This window comes from Danio rerio, chromosome 18, assembly GCF_052040795.2.
Source record: "Danio rerio strain M-AB ecotype USA chromosome 18, GRCz13ab, whole genome shotgun sequence".
Lineage (NCBI taxonomy): Eukaryota > Metazoa > Chordata > Actinopteri > Cypriniformes > Danionidae > Danio > Danio rerio.
Window position 1 is genome coordinate 24,566,087 of NC_141038.1, and position 20,891 is coordinate 24,586,977.

At 35.3% G+C, this 20,891-nt stretch overlaps 1 protein-coding gene across 12 annotated transcripts in view; it reads left to right on the forward strand.

Annotated features, from left to right (window-relative positions):
• Positions 1-8,754, forward strand: part of cbfb (core-binding factor subunit beta) — a 72,128-nt gene extending 63,374 nt beyond the window's left edge. For 7 of the 12 annotated variants that reach the window (XM_087291591.1, XM_087291592.1, XM_087291586.1 and 4 more), the window contains one exon: positions 5,469-8,754. Coding sequence is in view for 4 of the 12 variants with exons in the window: in XM_087291583.1 (XP_087147709.1) it covers positions 5,469-5,537 (69 nt within the window). In the remaining 8 variants the exon portion in view is untranslated. 12 annotated transcript variants of the gene reach the window in all.
• Positions 8,755-20,891: the final 12,137 nt, after the last annotated feature.

Here is a 20,891-nt window from a genome sequence, read left to right on the forward strand (position 1 = left end):
AATATTTATTTGACTTATTTGTGTAGTTTCAAATGGAATGATTACTTAAGTCATCATTGCTTTTCTAAATATTACCACTCTTAATAATAATAATAATAATAATAATAATAATAATAATAATAATATCAACAACAACAACAACAACAACAACAACAACAATAATAATAATAATAATAATAATATCAACAACAACAACAATAATAATAATAATAATAATAATAATAACAATTAGTTTTAGAGTGATTTCTAAAGGATCATGTGACTCTGAAGACTGGAGTAATGAAGCTGAAAATTCATCATTAATATCACTGGAATAAATGTTTAAATTAAATCATAAACTACTTTTGAACAGTTATTTTAAAGTACAGTAACATTTATTTTAAAACAGCTTATTTTAAAACATTTAAAAATCCTGCTGACCCCAAACCTTTGACCAGCAGTGTACATATACTGTATAATATGCATATATCAAAATAATTATAAATGCTTATAATCTTATAAAATGTATATCATTTTATTAGGTGTACCTAAAATGTACATTTTATTACATGAAGAGGTTTCTTATGCTTAACTAATGCTATGATTATTTATTCAAAAACACACAAAAAAAATATGTTGTGAAATATTACATTTCAAAATAATTAATTTTATTTGTGAAAACAGTTTAGCTGCTTAATATATTTGTAAAAACTGCGATATTTTATATTCTGCTTTTTAATAATAAATTTCAAGGAAATAAAAATTTTTCTAACACCATAGTATATAATAATGCTGTATTGAAAAAAATATTCAAAGATGATTCCTTGGATTTATAAACATTTTTTACGTTAAGTGGTTGTAAACAATTTATTTTAATTAAATGTATTTATTTATTAACTTAATTTAAACAAATTATTTTTGTTTAAATTCCACACAAATAAATTGTTGGCAACATTTTTGCAGACATCTTTTTTTTTTCAATATACCTTATTATAAATTTGTTTTAGCATCCTAAACCCACATGTACATGCAGGGTTGGATATAGTGATTTGGGAGCCCTCAGCAATTCCAACCATGTGGCCCAAAACTTCAAAAATGCACCTTTTATACTTTATTTTATATTGAGTGATATAAGAAAAAAACTAAAAATAAATCAATCTCCTTTTCTACATTTTGTAATAAATAATAATAACCAACATGTAAAACCTTTTAAATGATTTGTTTTCTTAAAATGATTTCACAACTAAAAATGCTATATAAACTATTTTGTTTTTAAAACGAAATCCTTTAAAACCTAATTTGACTGCTTCATTATTGTCGTTGGGGGGAAACATTTGCGCAGATGTAATAAAAATTACACTTTTTACAAAATATGATAGAAAATGATGTTATATATAATTTATGAGTATAATTTGATTTAACTCTGATTTCCTGGGGCCCTAAGCGACCGGTTATCTTGCTTATTGGTTAAATTCACCCCTGCACGTATGTAGGCCTAGTAGAAGTTTATAAATAACAAACATATCTCGTCACTATACAAACACTTATGCTTATGTCTACTAGTCTACAGCTAGCTTACATGTCTAATGCTGATTATTTACAACAGCTTTATGCATCGGTCTGCTTTGTGCTGTGCGTATGACAGCTATAACCGCTTCATCTGCTAATGCGCACACTTAAAGATGGGATCCCAGGCGTCGAGTGGTGTAAAAACAGGGTTAGAGTGTGCTATAATCACCACTTCCACGGATGATGAGCTCACGCTGTATGAGATACACACTGTCTGCCTGTCCGTCTATCTTTCCCTCACCGTCTGCCTGTCTGTCTGTCCGTCTGTCTGTCTGTGCTCAGACGTCTATGTCAGGGAGAGATTTAGACATAGGCACGTAAACATATGTATCTGTGACAAGGCCATCAGTCATATCTTTATTTTTAAGGCTAGTGATTTGAAGACTTGCCCCTGACTAATGACTAATGTCTGCCACTTCAACCAAAAAAAAGCTGCTCAATTTTTAGCGTCTATGCTGAGGTTGACCTTTGCTGGCCCCTGCTGGACATGAAGGGACATTGCATGTAGACTGCAGGCTCTCGCTCGTGTTGCGATTGAGACTTGATGTCAGTGATCCAGACACACACAGCACAGTTATTTTTAGCAATAACTATTTAAGTGCTTAGCTTAAAGTTATTTTGCAGTCCAAGGGTGTTTATTTGGTTTGTTTTGGATTCGCCCTCCCACAACCCCCACAATAATGAAGATTTCGTTTACTGAGCCAAGGGTGTAGATTGGCTCTTAATATTGGTGGGGACATACATCATTAGAGCTGCATTAAACGCTTTCGCGCTTTTAAAAATATTTAAAAAGTAGTAAATAATATAAGATAAACACTTAACAAAACAAATAACAATCTCGTCTCATGTTGCAAAAGTCAATTTTTATAGCACTGTAAACTTCCAAACATACCGTAGTAGCCTTGCACTTGACAGCAGGGAAAGGCATAGCCAATCACTGTGTCTATATGTGTTTGGGGGAGGGACTCAAAGGATTCCACCCTTTCTTTATATTTATACTGAGGGGTAACGCTTGCAATTTTGGCCCTAGTGAGTAGATACAGGCCCATAGCCAGACTGGTGAATTGGGTGGTTTTTTTGTTCTCAAAAAGGACTTTTTTTTTTTCTCAAAAATGCACCTTTCTGCAGTTACGCCTCATTTTCTTTTTAATTATGACATTTAAATTCTGTATTTTAGTGACATTTTAAGCGCAATTTTTGGCTGAATTAGCTTGTTGAATAGTCATCTTAACCACACTTTCACAGATTTACAATAAAAAATATGAAAAAATACAAATGATTAAAATACAACTTTATTACATCATATATCATTAGAAAAAAAAGTCTGTTAAAAGTCTGTGGATTATTGTCATTTATTATTCAATTAACAAACTGGCCAGCACATTCAACTTTCCTCAGTCACAATTTGGCCATTTGAAATGATAAAAAAGCAAACATAATAATAACACAATAATAGTAGTAATAATAATATAGCTTCATGATTATTCTAGCCTCTCTTGTAAAAAATGACATTCGAAAATCCATGCTAACAACAATAACCAAATTAGTGTTCAAAGTTACTTGTAAAATGTTTTCTCTATTTAAAAACAATTAATTAGCTGAAATCACACTGAAGTGAAAGCCAACAGAGGATTCTGCTTGGTCTTAAAGCCTTTTTCAATATATTATTTTCACTATTTATGATGGCATACCAGTAAAAATAAGAAAAATAAGCTCATGGATAAGACAAATTCTGAACTTTTAATAGTAAGGGGTGGTGGGTCTTTCGAACCGCCTGAACCTCCCCGGCCACAGGCCTGTTATGCGTATGTTTTAGGGGGAAATGGGAGCTGGAGTTTGGGCCCCCTAAGACCTTGATTACACAAACACACTTGTTTCCATTTTTGTGCGCCTGCAGTTGAAAAAAAGTCAACTCTTGAGTATGAAAATTGGGTTACATCAGTGCCGTCTTCTCATTCTCCAACCAAATGAAAGCAAAGACAGGGTTTCTGCTGAGGTGACAGCAGTATTTGTGTTGTCAAGATGACTACGATGATGACTAGTGGATTTCACAAATGAAATCATACAACTCAAGAAAATGACAATATTATTAAATATTGCAATTCTAACCATTTCAACAGCAATACTCATTCACAATAGACCCTTTTCACATTCACGGGTTTCTCAGTAGCGGAAGGCATCATGGTTGGGTAAACTTAGAGCGCAGTGAATGGGAGAGTACAACAAATCATTTTTTTTACAATCCTATTTGCTGAAATAAAAAATTTAAAAAATCTACAATTGTGTTATCAAGACTATCAGAAAAAAAGAAGAAAAAATTGTGTGTGACTGATGACAGCAGCCAGAGGAGAGAATAACATCAAATTTACTCTCAGCCCCATACACACTGCATTACAAACAGCTTGCATAAGTGATCATTTGTTTTTTTGTAATTTGATGCAAAGAGGATGTAATACATTCATAAATGCATTTGAATGTTCTTACTTATTTATTTTATTAAAAACTTTCAACAATTTAAAAATATGATGGCGTTAAAGGCATCACAACAGTCTCGTGAAAAGGGTCCATACACAACTGATTCAGTGATTGCCTAACAACATAAAAAGGACACCACGTCAGCACCAATAGCCTAGTGGTTAAGTGCACCGACATATAGCAAGGTGCTCACGGCGACCCAAGTTCGATGTCCAGCTAAAGGCCCTATGTCAATCCTTTCTCTGCTCCCAATGCTTTCCTGTCTGTCCTTCTCTGTCCTATCACATTAAAAAAGGTGAAAAACCCCTGAAGAATTATTATAAAAAAGGACAGCACACTTTTTTTGTCAACAAAAAAGGCAATTCGTTGCGCCTCGCATTCTTAAAGCTCTTGCTCGCCGGATTCGGCACCGCACCACCCAGCACCATGCCTTTTAGAATTGTAAACAGGTTTCTATCAGGGTACACACACTGGCTCCGTAAGTTGGCAGCTGTCCAAGGCACCTAGCTATGACTCAAGACACTGGAGAGGGTGCTCGCTTCAGAGCCATTTGAGGAGAGCTGAGCTCCAGCGAGGGGGAGCATAAGCTGTCGCTTCTCCTCCTGTAAGCTGTTTTAATGCGTACACCAACCCCACCCCTACCCCCAGTGACATCACTCGTAGAAGAAGTGCAAAAAAGGTGGAGCTCAAGCTTAAGCTCCCCCTCGCTGGAGCTCAGCTCTCCTCAAATGGCTCTGCAGTGAGCACCACTTGAGACACTGTTCATATTTCTGCAATGCATCTGGTGTGTGACCCACTTCAGAAAGGAAAAGTGTGTTTAGTGTACTCGACTGCTAATATTATTTCTGGGGGCCCAAAAACTGTGTAGCAAAGATTTTATATCTGTAAAATATTTACATAATGCCTCTTCACTATCTGCTGGTGAATAATGTTTACATTGACCCTCAAACTCTTTTTTTATATTTATTAAATGAGACCTTAAATACGTCTGAAACTAAATCAGAAACATTTAAATGGCATAAAAGGAGCACTTTAAAAGTTTCACAGAATAACAAAAACACCACTAGTGCCACCTGCACTATTAGCTATTATGGGTTCTTCAGATTTGGTTAGAGTTTGTAGTAAATAAGTCACATAAATTCACACATAAATTACTCAAACAAAAGTTTGAACATAATTCAACTTTAAAGTGCTAAAATAACTGACCCCTGTCACTTCAGACTGATCTACAGTCCCGGAAGGTTCAATATCTCACTCTGTTGCATGCGGGCTGCAATTCTTTTTTACTCCTATTGTGTTTGCAGTTTGACAACTAACATGTTTGCCACTCGATCACAGTGCAACCATTTTAACTATATTCTGTCTCTGTCTCGGTTTGTGTGTTGGTGTGTGTGCGTTTGTGCATGTATCTGCATGTGTGCGTGTGTTTGGGTGTGATGACCCAGCCCAGGCGACAGCAGGACCCCAGCCCTGGCTCCAACATGGGCAACACTGATGATCACAAGATGCGCTAGCGGCATTCACCAAAGTGGGCAGGGAAAGGGTCACAAGACCTCCATCACCACAGCAATCTCATCTCCTGATGCCTTGTTTATCACAGGACAGACCAAAGTCCACACCGCTGGGGGAGTTTTGGGGGAAGCGGCCCGTTGAAAGGGCTGGGTTGGGTTGGGTTGGGCTGGGCTGGTATTGATGTGAGATTTCATTCGCATTTGATTTAGTCCCTCGTTTCTTCTTGGGATTTTTGCACTATGTGATAACGTTCAGTTTAAAGTCCCCCGTGTCGCCTTTCGGTATGCATGGTTTTCCTGCCTATGTTTTTGCTCATGTACCTTTTATCCCACCCTTATGCAAGGCATCTTATTTTATCCTCTTGTTCATGAAATGGCATTTTTTAATTATTATTGTGTGTGAAAGTCAGGATGTTTACTTCTTTTGTATTTTCATTTCCTATATAAATATAAATATATAAACATGTCTGTCTTTGTGCTTCGTAGTTAATGTTGCTAGGTAGATTTGTGTGCTAGAGTAGTGCTTTTTTACGTCTAAAAAGACAGATCTCGAAAGAGGCTGCTGATGTTGTGGACAAGAGTCTTTTCTTCTCCACGTGCTCTGTCTTCCGCTCTTTTCCTGTTACAGACGTGAGTTTTGAAAGTGAAGCGAGCAGCAGGAAGTGAATATTGAGGTCAGTGTTATTCTACACAAAATGAGGCAGAGATCTAGTTCTTCACCCTTGTTTGCTTTTATTAATGTTTGCCATTTACCTATTCATCTTGTTTCAGTGCAGGATTTTCCACATAATCGAATTTACTCTGGAGTTCTTTAAATGTAGACTCTTTGAAAATTATTTTAAATAGTTTTACTTCACCAAAAATCATGTTTCTTCAGCGCCTACATTTTTTTTCTTTGATTTTTATTCAGATTTTCAGAGGTCATTCCTTTCTAAAACATCATTTTAACTTTTAATATGACAGTAATATTTATAAATCATATACAAGACATTATTTTATATGTCATAAATTCACATAATGTCATTAATAAATAATCAGTTATACAAAATGCACAAGATATGACATAAAAAAGCAGAGCTTCACAATAATATCACATCTGAAATGTGGTTTTGGAATATTTTCATGTAAGAAAATAAAAAAAGGTGATAATGTGATCACTTTTGCACATAAAAGTGTTTCAAAATCACATTTTAAAGTTGCTGTGATGTTCATTACAGTACGTGGATGTACTTCCAACTGAAACAGAATATTGAGTAAGGGGCGGGGCTTTGTGCATCATTCCCTTATAGAAAACTAACAGTGAGAGAGGCGTGGTTAAGAATATTGTGGTTGAACGTCAAAGGACCGACACTCCAAACCAGAACATAAATAGTCAGAGTTTGAATGAAGATTACCTAAACAAACTTTTTTATGTGTGTGGACTTGCCCATTATTGTTCATCTAAAGCACAGATGTCAAATCCAGTTCATGGAGAGCAGCAGCTTAACACAAGGTGCATTCCAAATCACATGGTTATGCACTATTCTATGCCATTTTGCAGTATTAATAGTGTAAGTTGTGCGTTCACACTGAAAAATAATAAGTGCACTTTAATTAGCCAGATGATGCACTTATTCAACCGCTAAAATAAAGTGTGGAACGATTGACACTTCAGGCACTCAATGGCCGCAGCTTAGAAAGCGGAAAGTGTGGAGCTATCGAGCGCATATGTTGAATAGCTTTATTTATTTTGAATTGTTAAAGCAAAATTCTCCTACGAGAGTGGTTTTACTGCCTCCTGATGGTGAATGCGGTTTTACTCATGGCAGGTATTATATGGTCGTTTGGTCATTTATTTAACTAATTTGGCAACCATCAAACATCATCAGCGAAACGGTTTGAATTTCTGCTTGGTAAAAAAACACATTTTATTTGGGACGACACTAAATTCATATACTAGGCTGTTGCGTGTGTAAGTGCATATACAGTATAGTGTGCCATTCGGGATGCATCTACAGTTTAGCTTTAACGCTAATTAAAGACACCTGATCAAATTAATCGAGTACTTCAGGCTTGCTTGAAACCTACAGGTAATGCTGCGATCACACTAGAGTTTGAGCATGTGAAAATCTGTCGTACGGCACTGCAAAAAGGGGCGGGATTAAACAAGCTGATTAAACACTTAAAAAAAGCAAGCAATTGGTCCATATTTTAAATTGTCATGTTTTGAGCCTTGATTGGTCTCACGCAATCAAGTGATGCGATTTCGCTGGTCAGAGTTTACCAAGCTTGAGCTTGGTTTCTGGTCTGCCGCATTCGAATGCGTATGAACGGAAGTCTATGGCTAGAAAAGTCCAGTGTGACCACTACTTTAGTGTGTTGAAGCAGGGTTGGGACTAAACTGTGCAGAGCTGCGGCCCTCCAGGAATTTTATTTGATACCTGTGATCTAAAGATTGACAGTTGTCAATGATCAGCATTTCATTTTATTTCAAAGTCAATGGTAAGAATTTAAGGGTCAAGAATTATCGGTGGGATGGTGAAGTCAGAAGTTATGACCTACCTCTAGCTTAAACCAAATATACACAAGTAAGAGGTTATTTATAGAGAGCAGATTCAGGTTGTCTTGAGTGTAGAGGAAAAACGAATGTTGGTTTATTAGAAAGTTAAAGATTTATATAGTTGGAGTGTGCTTTTAAACCACACTGTGGTCAGAAACTGGGCACCAGGAGTGTATTGAGGTCTCTATGTATTTTAAAGATGCCAGAGAGAGAACTTGACCAAACCAGCATCCACACAAAACAGTCCTGTGTTAATTAGTCCAACTTTCTGCTTTCTATGTGTGTCTTGCGCTGTGTATCAAAGATAAAACCTTTGCTGACCCACTTTCAGTTTTTCTTACACCCCTTTACTTAATGCTGGCATTAAGGCAAAATACACAGGTAGTGGATGGCTCTTTTTGTAATGAATGAATCAATAAAATGTTTATTTTCATAATTGTTTTAAGTTATTGATGCAGGTATACTTTTGTTTCATTATCAGGTTCCGCTATGATGAAATGTGTATTTCTGTATTGATATTGTTTTCGTTTTGTTTTCTCCCTTGGCCCCATAAGGAACTGTGGGGATGTTACGATGGTCTTTGGTTGTAGCTCTTTTTTCTTTTTTTTAATTTTAAGCAAGGAGGACTGTTAACTGAGGTGTTATGTTTGATCTGTTTCTTAATAAACTTGTTACAAACAATTATAGTGTGTATGTGTATGTTTGAATGCAGTCCAGCTCATTCATTTCCTTTATCTGTTTCAGAGCAAATCATGTTATGCCCCAAATTGTACTTGCAGTCATATAATACAGATGTGGGCTTTAAAAACATCGATATAAGTCAAAGATTCACAGACTGTAGCAGTCGCAAGTTTGCTACAGGCTGCTACCCTCAATCTGATGACTCAGTGCACTTTAACTTTCTTTTTTATTTATAAAAAATAATTATATATATATATATATATATATATATATATATATATATATATATATATATATATATATATATATATATATATATATATATATATATCTTAAAGCTTATCTATCTTAAATATAAAATTCCTGATCATAATTATAGTTTTAATATAAACCAGCATATTTTGAAACAAGGTGTAAAATTTGGAGCAACCGAATATTTAGATAACCTTCCCACATAGCAAAATTTCTCTGGCCCAGCTCTGGCCCACACAATCAGCTTTTGCTTGGCTCATATGCCGCAGTGAATTATGGTACATGACTGGACCAACTCTGGATGCCAGACAGTGGCCACACATGGACCATATCTGGGTCTAGTCTCAGCCAAGTTAATAACCCATAATTGGGCCAGATATGTTGGTACATATCAATTATTAACATCTGGACCAAATACAACATTTTACATTTTGCCCAAGTATTGTGTGCCACCTTAAAGATGGTGCCATCTCTACCAAACCAGTGCCATATTTGCCTGCTGTGCCAGATTTATGCCAAATCTGGGCCAGAATTATTTCCTACCTGGGTTAATGCTATCTGCACAGTGGAGTTTGTTGTTGTTTGCGCCCCCTGGTGGATGTTCTGTAAAGTACAACACACTCCAAGAAGAGTTTGACAATAAGCTATAGCAAGCTGCAGCACGAAATGAGGTGAGCCGCGGTAAAAAAAAAATAAAAATAAATAAATATATAAATAATTTCAAAAACACACACAAAAAAACTTTTTCATGGCCACATCTGTACATTGTTATAGTATATTAATGCATTTCAAGCCAAGTTTTTGTTTCAAAAAACTTGTGGCAAGGCCAGAAATTTAATTGAGTAAACTATGGTGAAATAGGCGGTCCTCAATGTCCACTCATAAATTAAAATGCATCATTATACAGTACTTGAAGATTTAATAACAATTTCACTTGGTCTTTGGCCGAAAGATAAAATATGAGCGAGAAATATATATGTTCATTTTTTTCAGCTTGGTCCCTTTATTAATCAGGAGTCGGCACAGTGGTATAAACTGCTAAATTATCCACCATTTGTTTTATACCGCGGATTCCTTTCCAGCTGCAGCCCATAGAAAACACCCATACATTCTTATTCACACACATACACTACGGACATTTTAGCTCACACAATTCACAGGCCTATAACGCATCTCTTTTGACTTGTGGGGGAAACCGGAGCACCCGGAGGAAACCCACGCCAACACGGGGAGAACATGCAAACTCCACAGAGAAATGCCAACTGACCCTGCCGAGGCTCGAACCAGCAACCTTTTTGCTGTGAGGTGACAGCGCTACCCGCACAGCCTCCATGTATAAATTGAAAATAAAAATTGAGTTGATAATGTGTATTGTTATCTTCAATTTATAAATGCTTTGCCAATCATTATTACAGGTCTTTAGTGACCCAGATACGATTTCTATCTTTTCTGGTATAAAAATGTAAAAATTGAAAGCCCCTGACATTTTTTAAAGATTTAGTATGAGCAGGTCAGAGCACACACTTACAATAAAGGTTATTCAGCATCCGGCTCAAATGTCTCACATCGATATTTTGATAGCTGACGACATCATAGGCCTTTTATGTGATTTGATACAGTAATTGCTCTGCCATAAAGCCATTTCAGCAATTAAGTTATGCTGAAATCTTTAGGTTTATGCTTGTAGTAATGCGTAAAACATCCCTTCATCATTGTGTATCAGAGACTGCCACCTTGAGGGATAAAGATGAATGTACATATACTGAATATGAGGGAGAAAGATGAATTGCACAAATATATACTTGGGTTATTTGTCTACAATTTTCCCGAAAATATATAAAAATCTGACGTTTTTCTTGTTATTTTGCTCATAATGGACTGATTGAGTAATATAATGAAACTTTTTTTTTTTTTTTTTACAAGTTTAAAACGTTTTTTAAACAGAGCATGTTTGAAATGAAGACAGTAAAATCGCTCTGTAATTCTAAGGACTGGAATCACCAGACGCATATTGTCAGTAAACGTGTACTTCAAACTCTGTAACAGCAATTGTCTGTGATGTGTCATTGCAAAAAGGCTTGAATAAACTCCACGTCAAATAAATTGACTTGGTGTTTTTGACAAATGAGCTGGATTTCTGCTTAATCTCTGTCTCTGTTTGCAGGGACGATGGGCGGGGAGAACCAGCTGTATTCAAACACACGGGCTACAAAACATCTACACTTTGATTTGGGCTAAAAATGGGCATATTCTACATTGTATAATAAATAATCTTATTATTATAATATAATATTTATTAATTTAAATACTCAACTTACAGATGACATCTTAACACAATAAAATAAAATCTGTCTTATTATTTGATTGGGTCTGCTTTCCCTTTAACACTAACTTATCTGGTCAAATTGTTCATACTGATGTCTGAGTGCAGCTGTGAATTTATAAAGCTTAAAATGCTGTGTTTTAGGGTCATCCAGCACAGTCTGAAGATAACCAACCACTAGATTTAAGGGAACTAAGTAATAGACAAGGGTCAGAAGGAGAGGTCATTTGCAGAGAGAAGAGCAGAAAAGATTTAAAAGGTTGGTTTAAAAGCACACTGTGAATGGAAGAGAACTCAGGGTACCAACTGTTACAAGAATGGTTGAGGCGAGTCGAGAAAAGAAAAGAAGGCAGAAGGAAGCCCTGCAGACTCATATGCTGCTGACCTTAAGTGCAGGATGCTTGGATGCTAAACTCAACTTTAACATATTCAAAACTGTATGTTAGGCTGTTGAAAGCCTTGGGAGCCTGCTGAAGCATCTTTATGTTGTTGAACAACAGCATAATACCTGCTTTAAATAAAAAAAAGCTATTGCTGATACGGTATCCTGTAGGTTTCAATGTTGGTTTGCTGCAAGTTGGTTATTTATTTATTTATTTATTTATTTATTTATTTATTTATTTATTTATTTATTGTACTGGTCATGTGCTGGACCAACAATGGACCAGATTAAACCAGCCCATGGCAAGAAAGAACCAGTTTGCAGCAGTCCAATATACTGTAATGTACAGAAAACCATTTGTCAGTCACATTTAAATTATCATGCTCCATTTTGTTTAACTTTTATATATGTATATAAGACAAAAATATATTATATATTAGCCCAATTATTAAAATATTCAATATTTAATAAATATTCAATTAAATTCAAATATTTGCCTATTAAGTAAGAAAAAAAGAATGATTTGAGCATGTATTTAATATACAGAACAGTAGATAGAGAAGCACAGTAAATGCTCCTCTTTGCCTTTACAAATCCTGACGATGGAAATGCTAATGTTTGAAAAACATAATTTCTAAACTCTTTTCTAATGAAATATTTTGTCAGCGTCATCCTTAAATCCATTACTATACAGTCAGCTCCACAAATATTTGGACATCGACACTAAATTTATATCTAACATGTTTGGTTCTATACACCAACACAATGGATTTGTTATGAAATGAACATGTGCTTCAATTGCAGACTGTCCGCTTTAATTTGAGGTTATTTACATCCAAATCAAGTGAACGATGTAGGAATTACAACGGTTTGCATGTTTGCCTCCTACTTGTTAAGGGACCAAAAAATGGGACAATTGGCTTCTCAGCTGTTCCATGGCCAGGTTTGTTCTTCCCTCATTATCCCAATTACATTGAGCAGATAAAAGTTCCTGAGTACATTTTAAGTGTGCTATTTGGATTCTGTTGCTGTCAACTCTCAAGATGAGATCCAAAGAGCTGTCACTATCAGTCAAGCAAGCCATCATGAGGCTGAAAAAACCAAAACAAACCCATCAGAGAGATTGAAAAAAAAACATTAGATGTGGCCAAAAGAACTGTTTGGAACAATCTTAAAAAGACAGAATGCATCAGTGAGCTCAACATAAAAAGACTTGGAAGACCACAGAAACAACTGTGGTGGACAACCAAAGAATTCTTTCTCTGGTGAAGAAAACACCCTTCCCAACAGTTGCCCAGATCAAGAACACTCTCCAGGAGGTAGGTGTTTGTGTGTCAAAGTCAACAATCAAGGGAAGACTGTAAACCATTGGTGGGCCTCAAAACCAAAAAAAGTCGACACATTGGATGTCGTTTCACAGAGCAGATTAACCATGACCGAGAGCAAACTGCAAAAGCAACCAAAGAGTTTTGAAGAAAAAAAATGGAATTTTATACAATGGCCAAGTCAATCCCATAAGCTGAATCCAATTGAGCATGCATTTCTCTTGCTAAAGACAAAACTGACGGGAAAATGCCCCAAGAACAACAAACAACTGAAGACTGCTGTAGAAGCATGGCAGAGCATTACAAGGGATGAAACCCAACACCTGGTGATGTCTTTGTGTTCCAAACCTCAGGCTGTAATTAACAGCAAAGGATTTGCAACCAAGTATTAAAAAGTGAAAGTTTGATTTATGATTATTATCCTGTCCCATTACTTTTTGGTCCCTTAACAAGTGGGAGGCACATGTGCAAACTGTTGTCATTCCTACACCGATCACTTAATTTGGATGTAAATACCCTCAAATTAAAGCTGAAAGTCTGCATTTAAAGCACATCTTGTTTGTATAGAGTGCAAAATGTTAGATTTGTGTTGATGTCACAATATTGATAGACCTGACAGTATATAATGCTACAGGCTACATCATTTAGGTTACCTTTTCTGAGTTCGATTTCTGAAGTTGTGACTAGGCTACTCAAATCTGTAGAAGAAATGTTTAATAAAGACAATTTTCAACGTTTAAATTGTTGATTTTATGTTGGGATGGCGAAATTAAAGTCAAACCTGAAGAGTTATTATTCATGATCTAATTCATAATTAAAAAAAAAAATTCTAAAAGGAAACAGAAATATACTTTACATTTAATGACGTGACATACAAGATTATTCATTTTTTAGCACGGACTTTAAGTTGTAGCTTTGGCTACTTCTGAAATTAACATTATCTCAGCTAAGGAAATAAACATTCTAGGCTAGGGAATTCATCCAGAAACCCATGGTGTTTATCAAGGTCAAAGTCCAGAAAAACCTTGGCCCTTGGTTTTGGCCTGAAGCAATTTGCCTCTGGTGAGTCAACCATACAGTTTAAGCATCAGAACACTCTAAAGCACAATATCTGTGTCATTTATTCAATATATTCTATATAGGATCTTGTTAATGTGTAATATATGGCTACCATTTAAAATACAAATCCATGTTTTTGATCTGAACACTGTCTCTCAGTCTTAATAACATCTGTCAACAAACAATCTTGTTCGGTTTTCACCCAGCTTTGAACCAATGTGATTCATGCACTTTGTTCATTTGACAAAGCTTTTAGCCAGTAAATATTGCAAAGGGGAACAGAAGCTCTTGATTCTTTGTTCTTTGGCTCTTACAAAAACAGTCATAATTTGTCTCATGGACTGGAATTGATTTTTTCAGCCACTTCAGTGCCTGCATTCATCTGTGAACATACTGACATCACAGTGAATTCATACAGATAGGAAGATGATCAAAACCATCAAACCATCCATGACCATCAAAACATATTTGAACTGGATGATATTTTTTAATAATACGCACAAACACATTGATGTAAAATACTGACATTTACTAAATCAGAGCTCATCTTTCTGTAATAGTGTAGCTACTGTGTTAGATGAGGTTGATCTTGACACAATGGAAGGATTCATTTTCAGGATGTTTTTTCAGAAATCTTTACTAGCCCTAAACAATGCAAATGTGCAGTATGACATTAATGCATTTATGTAACATTATTAGATTTGCAATATTATTATCATCAAAACTTTGTGACGTTTGTGGAGTTTTGCAATCTGAGACTTTTTATATGTTTCGAATACTTATTTTTACAGTTTTGAATTTACTGGACACATAACTTATGAAACAGAAATTCATATTAAAGGAGCAAAATAAAAAGTTTCACATATTTAAAAAGTTAGAATTAGTAGTAACAAATATACAGTTCATATCCTATATGATCTAATACAATCTTTATGATTGAAAAATTCAAATTGAAAAATCAGTCCTCCTGACTAATTTAAACACCAATGACTGCCTATAGAATACAGTTTTTATATTGTGGAACCAAGCCAAAAAGACAGTGATACTATTAAAGGGTTTATTTTTGTTCCCCATAAAACATTTTAGTGTGTTTATATATATATATATATATATATATATATATATATATATATATATATATATATATATATATATATATATATATATATATATATATATATATATGTGTGTGTGTGTGTGTGTGTGTGTGTGTATTTATTTTATTTATTTATTTATTTATTTTTTGGTGAAGAACTTAAAGGGGTGGTCCAGAAAGTAATTTTAAGGCTTGGTTGTGTTAATAAGATGCTAAGCAATGTGTGCTCATGTTTCACTTGAAGAAAATCATGTTATTTTTCATAAATCTCACTTTGATTATCTACAGCTACTCAGGATACATGAAAACGACTGATATATTTCCTAGTTCCTTGGAAAGGCCCAGGGGTCCGTTCTTCGTACCTCGCTAAAATGATCTAAGATTATTTGGCAGATCCTGGATCTTTTAATCTTGATAACTGATCTCTCGCTAATTTGGTTCTTCAAACAAGTTCGCGAATCAGATTAGAATGTCTGGATGAACTGATCTGAGATCGCTGCGTGTGTTGTGAAGGACAGATCTATCGATCCTCGAAATCATGATCAGCAATGCAATGATTGGCTGACGGCACAGCAGCGTAATGACATCATCTGATTAATATTCAATTATCCATGTGAGTAAAATTACATCAAATTAGCAGTAAACGGTTTGTTTAATATGACACGCAAGAACTTTCCACATTTGTTGTGAGCTGCAGGCTTTACACTTTCATTTGTCAAGTTAAGAGTATTCATCATGCATTTCAATGCAAATCAATGTATTTAGTTCCACATTTAGAAAAGATTTTCTTTATAATAGTATCCGTTTTTTAATCGGTGTAAAGAATAACTGGTTGTTTACAAAAGCATTTTCATATTGGTAAAGGTGTCTGCAACTTTTGTGAAGCATCAAATCACTGGCATAACTCAAAACATGTTTATGACTGCATAAATGTATTATTGCTTTAAAAAAAGTCACATATTGTGCATTTCTATTATACACAATTTGTACTAAAGCGATCTAAAAAGTTCATATCAATAAGTTTTCTCTTTGCACCACCAGATGGCAGTCTTTGTACTTTCATTTCGAGGGTGCAGATTGCATATGTTTTATTAATATGTATAACTTTATTTATTTTATTAATGACTTTAACTTTATATATATATAGTTTAAAAATATGTACCATTTTCCCAAGTGTATATAACTACTACTGTAAGAAAATATCAGAATTGGGAACATACTTTCTGTATTATCTTTGCTTGAACTGAGCCGATCTAATCCTGTTTATATGAATTGAACCTGCTCCCGATCAGGTTTGACCTAGCAGAACTGTTGCCATGACAACAACTCTCGGATCAGCTTTGAAGAACGAAACGATCCTGGATCATGTCAAATCGTCAATATCCAAATCCAGCTAACTGAGTAATCCACAGACGAAGAACGGACCCCAGGTGAGTTTGATTGGTCATCATCATAATGTGCTGCGATTTGCAGATCGGCTCCACGTCACGACCGTACAAGCACGCGCGTTTTGTGTAAACAGTCAGTCATTAAGTGTCTGTAAAGAGTAAAAATGGGATGCGGCTCCTTTAAGAGAATGTTTGTGTGCCATTGTGTGTGTGTGCTTATACTATGAACTATCTGTAAGAAGCGCATGTGTGCGGGACCAATGTTTATTTTTTTTTTTCTCTCATGCTCGGATTAAGTTATTTTCTGTGGTAACGCTGCTGACAGAATAAAGCACAAGATGTGGGATAAGACCTGTGTGAGCCTTGATTGATTTTTTTTTTGCTGCTACACTCCAGTTAGGAGAGCATTTAAACAATGCGTTACAAGACGTCTTTTACACATATCCGGAATATGCCTGTGTAAGTAACATGAATCGTTCACATATCTTTTGTGACTTCATTGTCTGAGATGTAAAACGCATGGAAAAGCTGCCTGTATAGAGAAACGCATGTGCTGGTCAAGAGTGCCTGTATGTGTGTGTGTGTGTGTGTGTGTGTGTGTGTGTGTGTGTGTGTGTGTGTTTACAGCAGTTTGACTGATAAATATGGATTTGTATCTAAATCGTTAGCGGTGGCGAACATTATTTCCCGTTGTTTACATCTTTGTTACAACATACTGTTAAGGCTGGACACTGTACATGTTATGATCAATTTTACAAATAAAAACACTTACAGGTCGTGGCTCAGAGTTCACAGCGACTCCTTGTAGTTGCTCCATCTTTAAGGAGATTTTAGCCAAACCCCGCACTGAACTGGGAGAGATTCTGGAAGCTGTGTTTTGTCAAATCATGCTTGCTATGTACTTTACAGTTCTCTGGCATATAACTAATATTGAACTGTAAGCACTTCTGTGTTTGGGTCGTGTCATTTGGAAGCCCATATACAGTAACAGAGAAGCTCTGTGGAAATAGCACGATGGCATTTTCTCCCTCTGCTTTAACGTTACAGCGCCTCTGGCCACGGCCCTTAGCTGCGCAGTGTGGGATGCGCAGTAAACGAACCTTTGTTATCTCACAGGTGGCGGAAGTATTTTTTGTGGTCCCCAAAATTCATATATTGTAGGCTTTGCCTAATATATTGTATATTGTAGCTTTTTGTATTCTAAGCTAACTCTGTAAAAATCAAGGTCTCCCTTTGCATTGAACTTTGAGCATTTTACATTCAGAGATGCTGTTTGTTCACACAGCTACATTACACATCAACTAAGTGATGTAGTTGACCACCCATTTAATAACCAAATGCACTACAGAATGTTACGTTTTCACACACGCACACAAATTGCATGTAAACCATGTAAACGCATCAACCTTTCACAGTGTAATACTCACTTCTCTTGAGTACTTTTAAAAGGACTATAATTTACTCATGCTTTGAGTAATATTCATTACAGATACTTTTATTCTACTTGTACTAAAAAAAATTTTTGCCAGTAATGGTACTTCAATTTGAATATGATTTTTCAGTACTTTTTCCACCACTGGAAGTGACAAAGGTTTTGACAAAAAATTGTGCAGCTTGCTCTAGGGAGGGCCTGGAATTGTGATGTATGATATCGCAAAGCTGCAGATGATATTTTAATCAAGCCAAGAATAACTTGAAAACATATTATGACAAAAAAAAAACAACAACAACAACAACAACTCTTTAGGGATCACAGTGCAGTGGTGTATTCATTATAATTGTTAATTGTAAAATAATATTTTAGCCACTATAAGTTTTACCTAGATTCATATAAAAGTATTATGATTATTATTATTATTACTTTACATATGAACAGATAATGATACGTATGGTGGTAATGTTGTTTAAACAGACTAAAATAAGACAAGAAAAAGGTTACATTTTATTAGTAGAACTAGTAGCTATATGGGATGATTAATGATGGTATATTGTTTTACTGCATTACACTGAATTAAGCAAAATGTAGGTTATTATATTATATTATATTATATTATATTATATTATATTATATTATATTATATTATATTATATTATATTATATTATATTCAAAGAATGTGAAACGAGTTGCATTACTGTAACAAACCGCTAGATGTCAATGTGTTAGCAGTGATAATGACTCCAGCTTTTATAAGCGCATCCTGTAAGTGCCCGTGATTCATATAGCACAGTATTCCTGATCCATTAAGCAAATCCGTGGACCTGGCTCTCTGGATATTTATAGATCACAATGGAGTCTATTTTGTCCTGTTTATTTGTCTTCACCGTAGCATTTTGTTACCCAACAGCAAAGTGACACAGTTCTAGGACAGAGGAGTAGAAAAAACTCCTCTCTCGCTCTCCATCTGTCCTTGGTTCTTTCTCTTCCTTTCTACGGAATGAATCATCCTCAGTTTTCTGTATAGTATATTCAGTGTAGCATATCAGCTATTCCAGTTTCCAACATTCAGTGATAAAACATGCCAAGATATATACATTTTAATAGCACTCATACCAAGGCTCGTAGAGAGTTGTGAGGTCACCAAGATCAGTTAAATGTTTCATGTTCAAAATAAAATGCAAAGTTTTGTAAATGAAAATGATTTAAAATCATGTCACTGAATAAATTAAGGTCACAGCAAAGTGAATGAACTTGTAATAGTGCAGATGCATCCTGTAGGCTCTGCCATGTGGCCAGATCTAGATTATTTCAATAGATTTCAATAGACAACTTATTCAAATTTATAGTTTACATTGATTCAGCACACAATGAATAACCCCCAAATAACTCAAAGCTACTCTTTATTTACCATTATTATAGAAGTATTCAATTTTACTTTACTGCAATGTGCTGTAAGGAAATGCAAAGAAGAAAATAGTGTTCAGGAACAGAATAACAAATTAAAAAGAGCTTTGGCCACAGATATGCGTGTGATACCAATGTCATGTTAAAAATCTATTCTTTTTTTAAACATGTTAAACATTCTTTTTTATGATGGATAAAAGAAATAGCAGTAAAATAAAAAAAATCTGGGCCGAAACAAAAAATTCTGGATGCCCTTGGCAGAAAACTAAAAATGAAACTGAACTGTTATTGGAACAGTTATTTTTTTATTTTATGAAATATTATAAAGTAGTCTTTTGTTTACATTTAACTCTATAATTTCATTATACTGGTTTAAAAAAAGCCAATAAATGTACACATTTTATAAATGTTATTAACAGTGAACAAGTCAAGAGGCATAATTTTACTAGCGTTGCCATGACAGCACAATACCTCTTTAGCAAGCAGCAGGAATACTTACACCACATAGACATGTCCCAACGGTGCATTAGGGCACGGTTTGTAATTTTCACCGCTAGAGGGCATGTATTCACAACAAACATATAAGTATTTTGATAATCTTGTGAGTGTGTAGCTGCAGTAGGCCATTTCCAGTTCTTTTTGATCATGGTTGTATTATTCATTCATTAATTTTCTTTTTGGCTTTGTCCCTTTATTAATCTGGGGCATATGTCCAGCATATGTTCCAAGCAGCGTGTGCCTTTCCAGCTGCAACCCATCACTAGGAAACATCAAAACACACTCATTCACTCACAAACACTACGGACAATTTAGCCTACCCAATTCACCTACACCACATATCTTTGGACTCAGGAAAACCGGAGCACCCGGAGGAAACCCAAGCCAACATGAGGAGAACATGCAAACTCCACACAGATCCGCCAACTGACCCAGTCGAGGCTCAAACCAGCGAACTTCTTGCTGTGAGGCGAATGTGCTACCCACTGCGCCAACGTGCAGCCCTGGTTGTATTTTATCATACTAAACACATTTTGAAGTTCTGTTATTATCTGCTCTGTGCAGTCAAATAAGACATACTAAAGACCTGTTAAACACATTAAAGCTTCTTTAATATTAGGTATTATTAAATATAGCATTTACAGTAATAAAAGGGTGTGTGACATCACTAGCGACACAGAAAGGTCCATGTCACTAGTTAAAATAACTTATTTCACTGGATATGAACATTTTCTATATATTTGGGATAATGTACACTCACTGGCCACTTTATTAAGAACATCTTACTTGTACCAGGTTGGGGCCTCTTTTGCTTTAGGACTGCCTTAATCCTTTATGGCATTGATTCAACAAGGTACTGGAAATATTCCTCAGAGATTTTGGTTCATATTGACATTATATAGCATAACGCAAATGCTTTCATGTTGTTGAAGCCAAATTCTGAAGTCAAATTCAATTGAGACTCACAGACC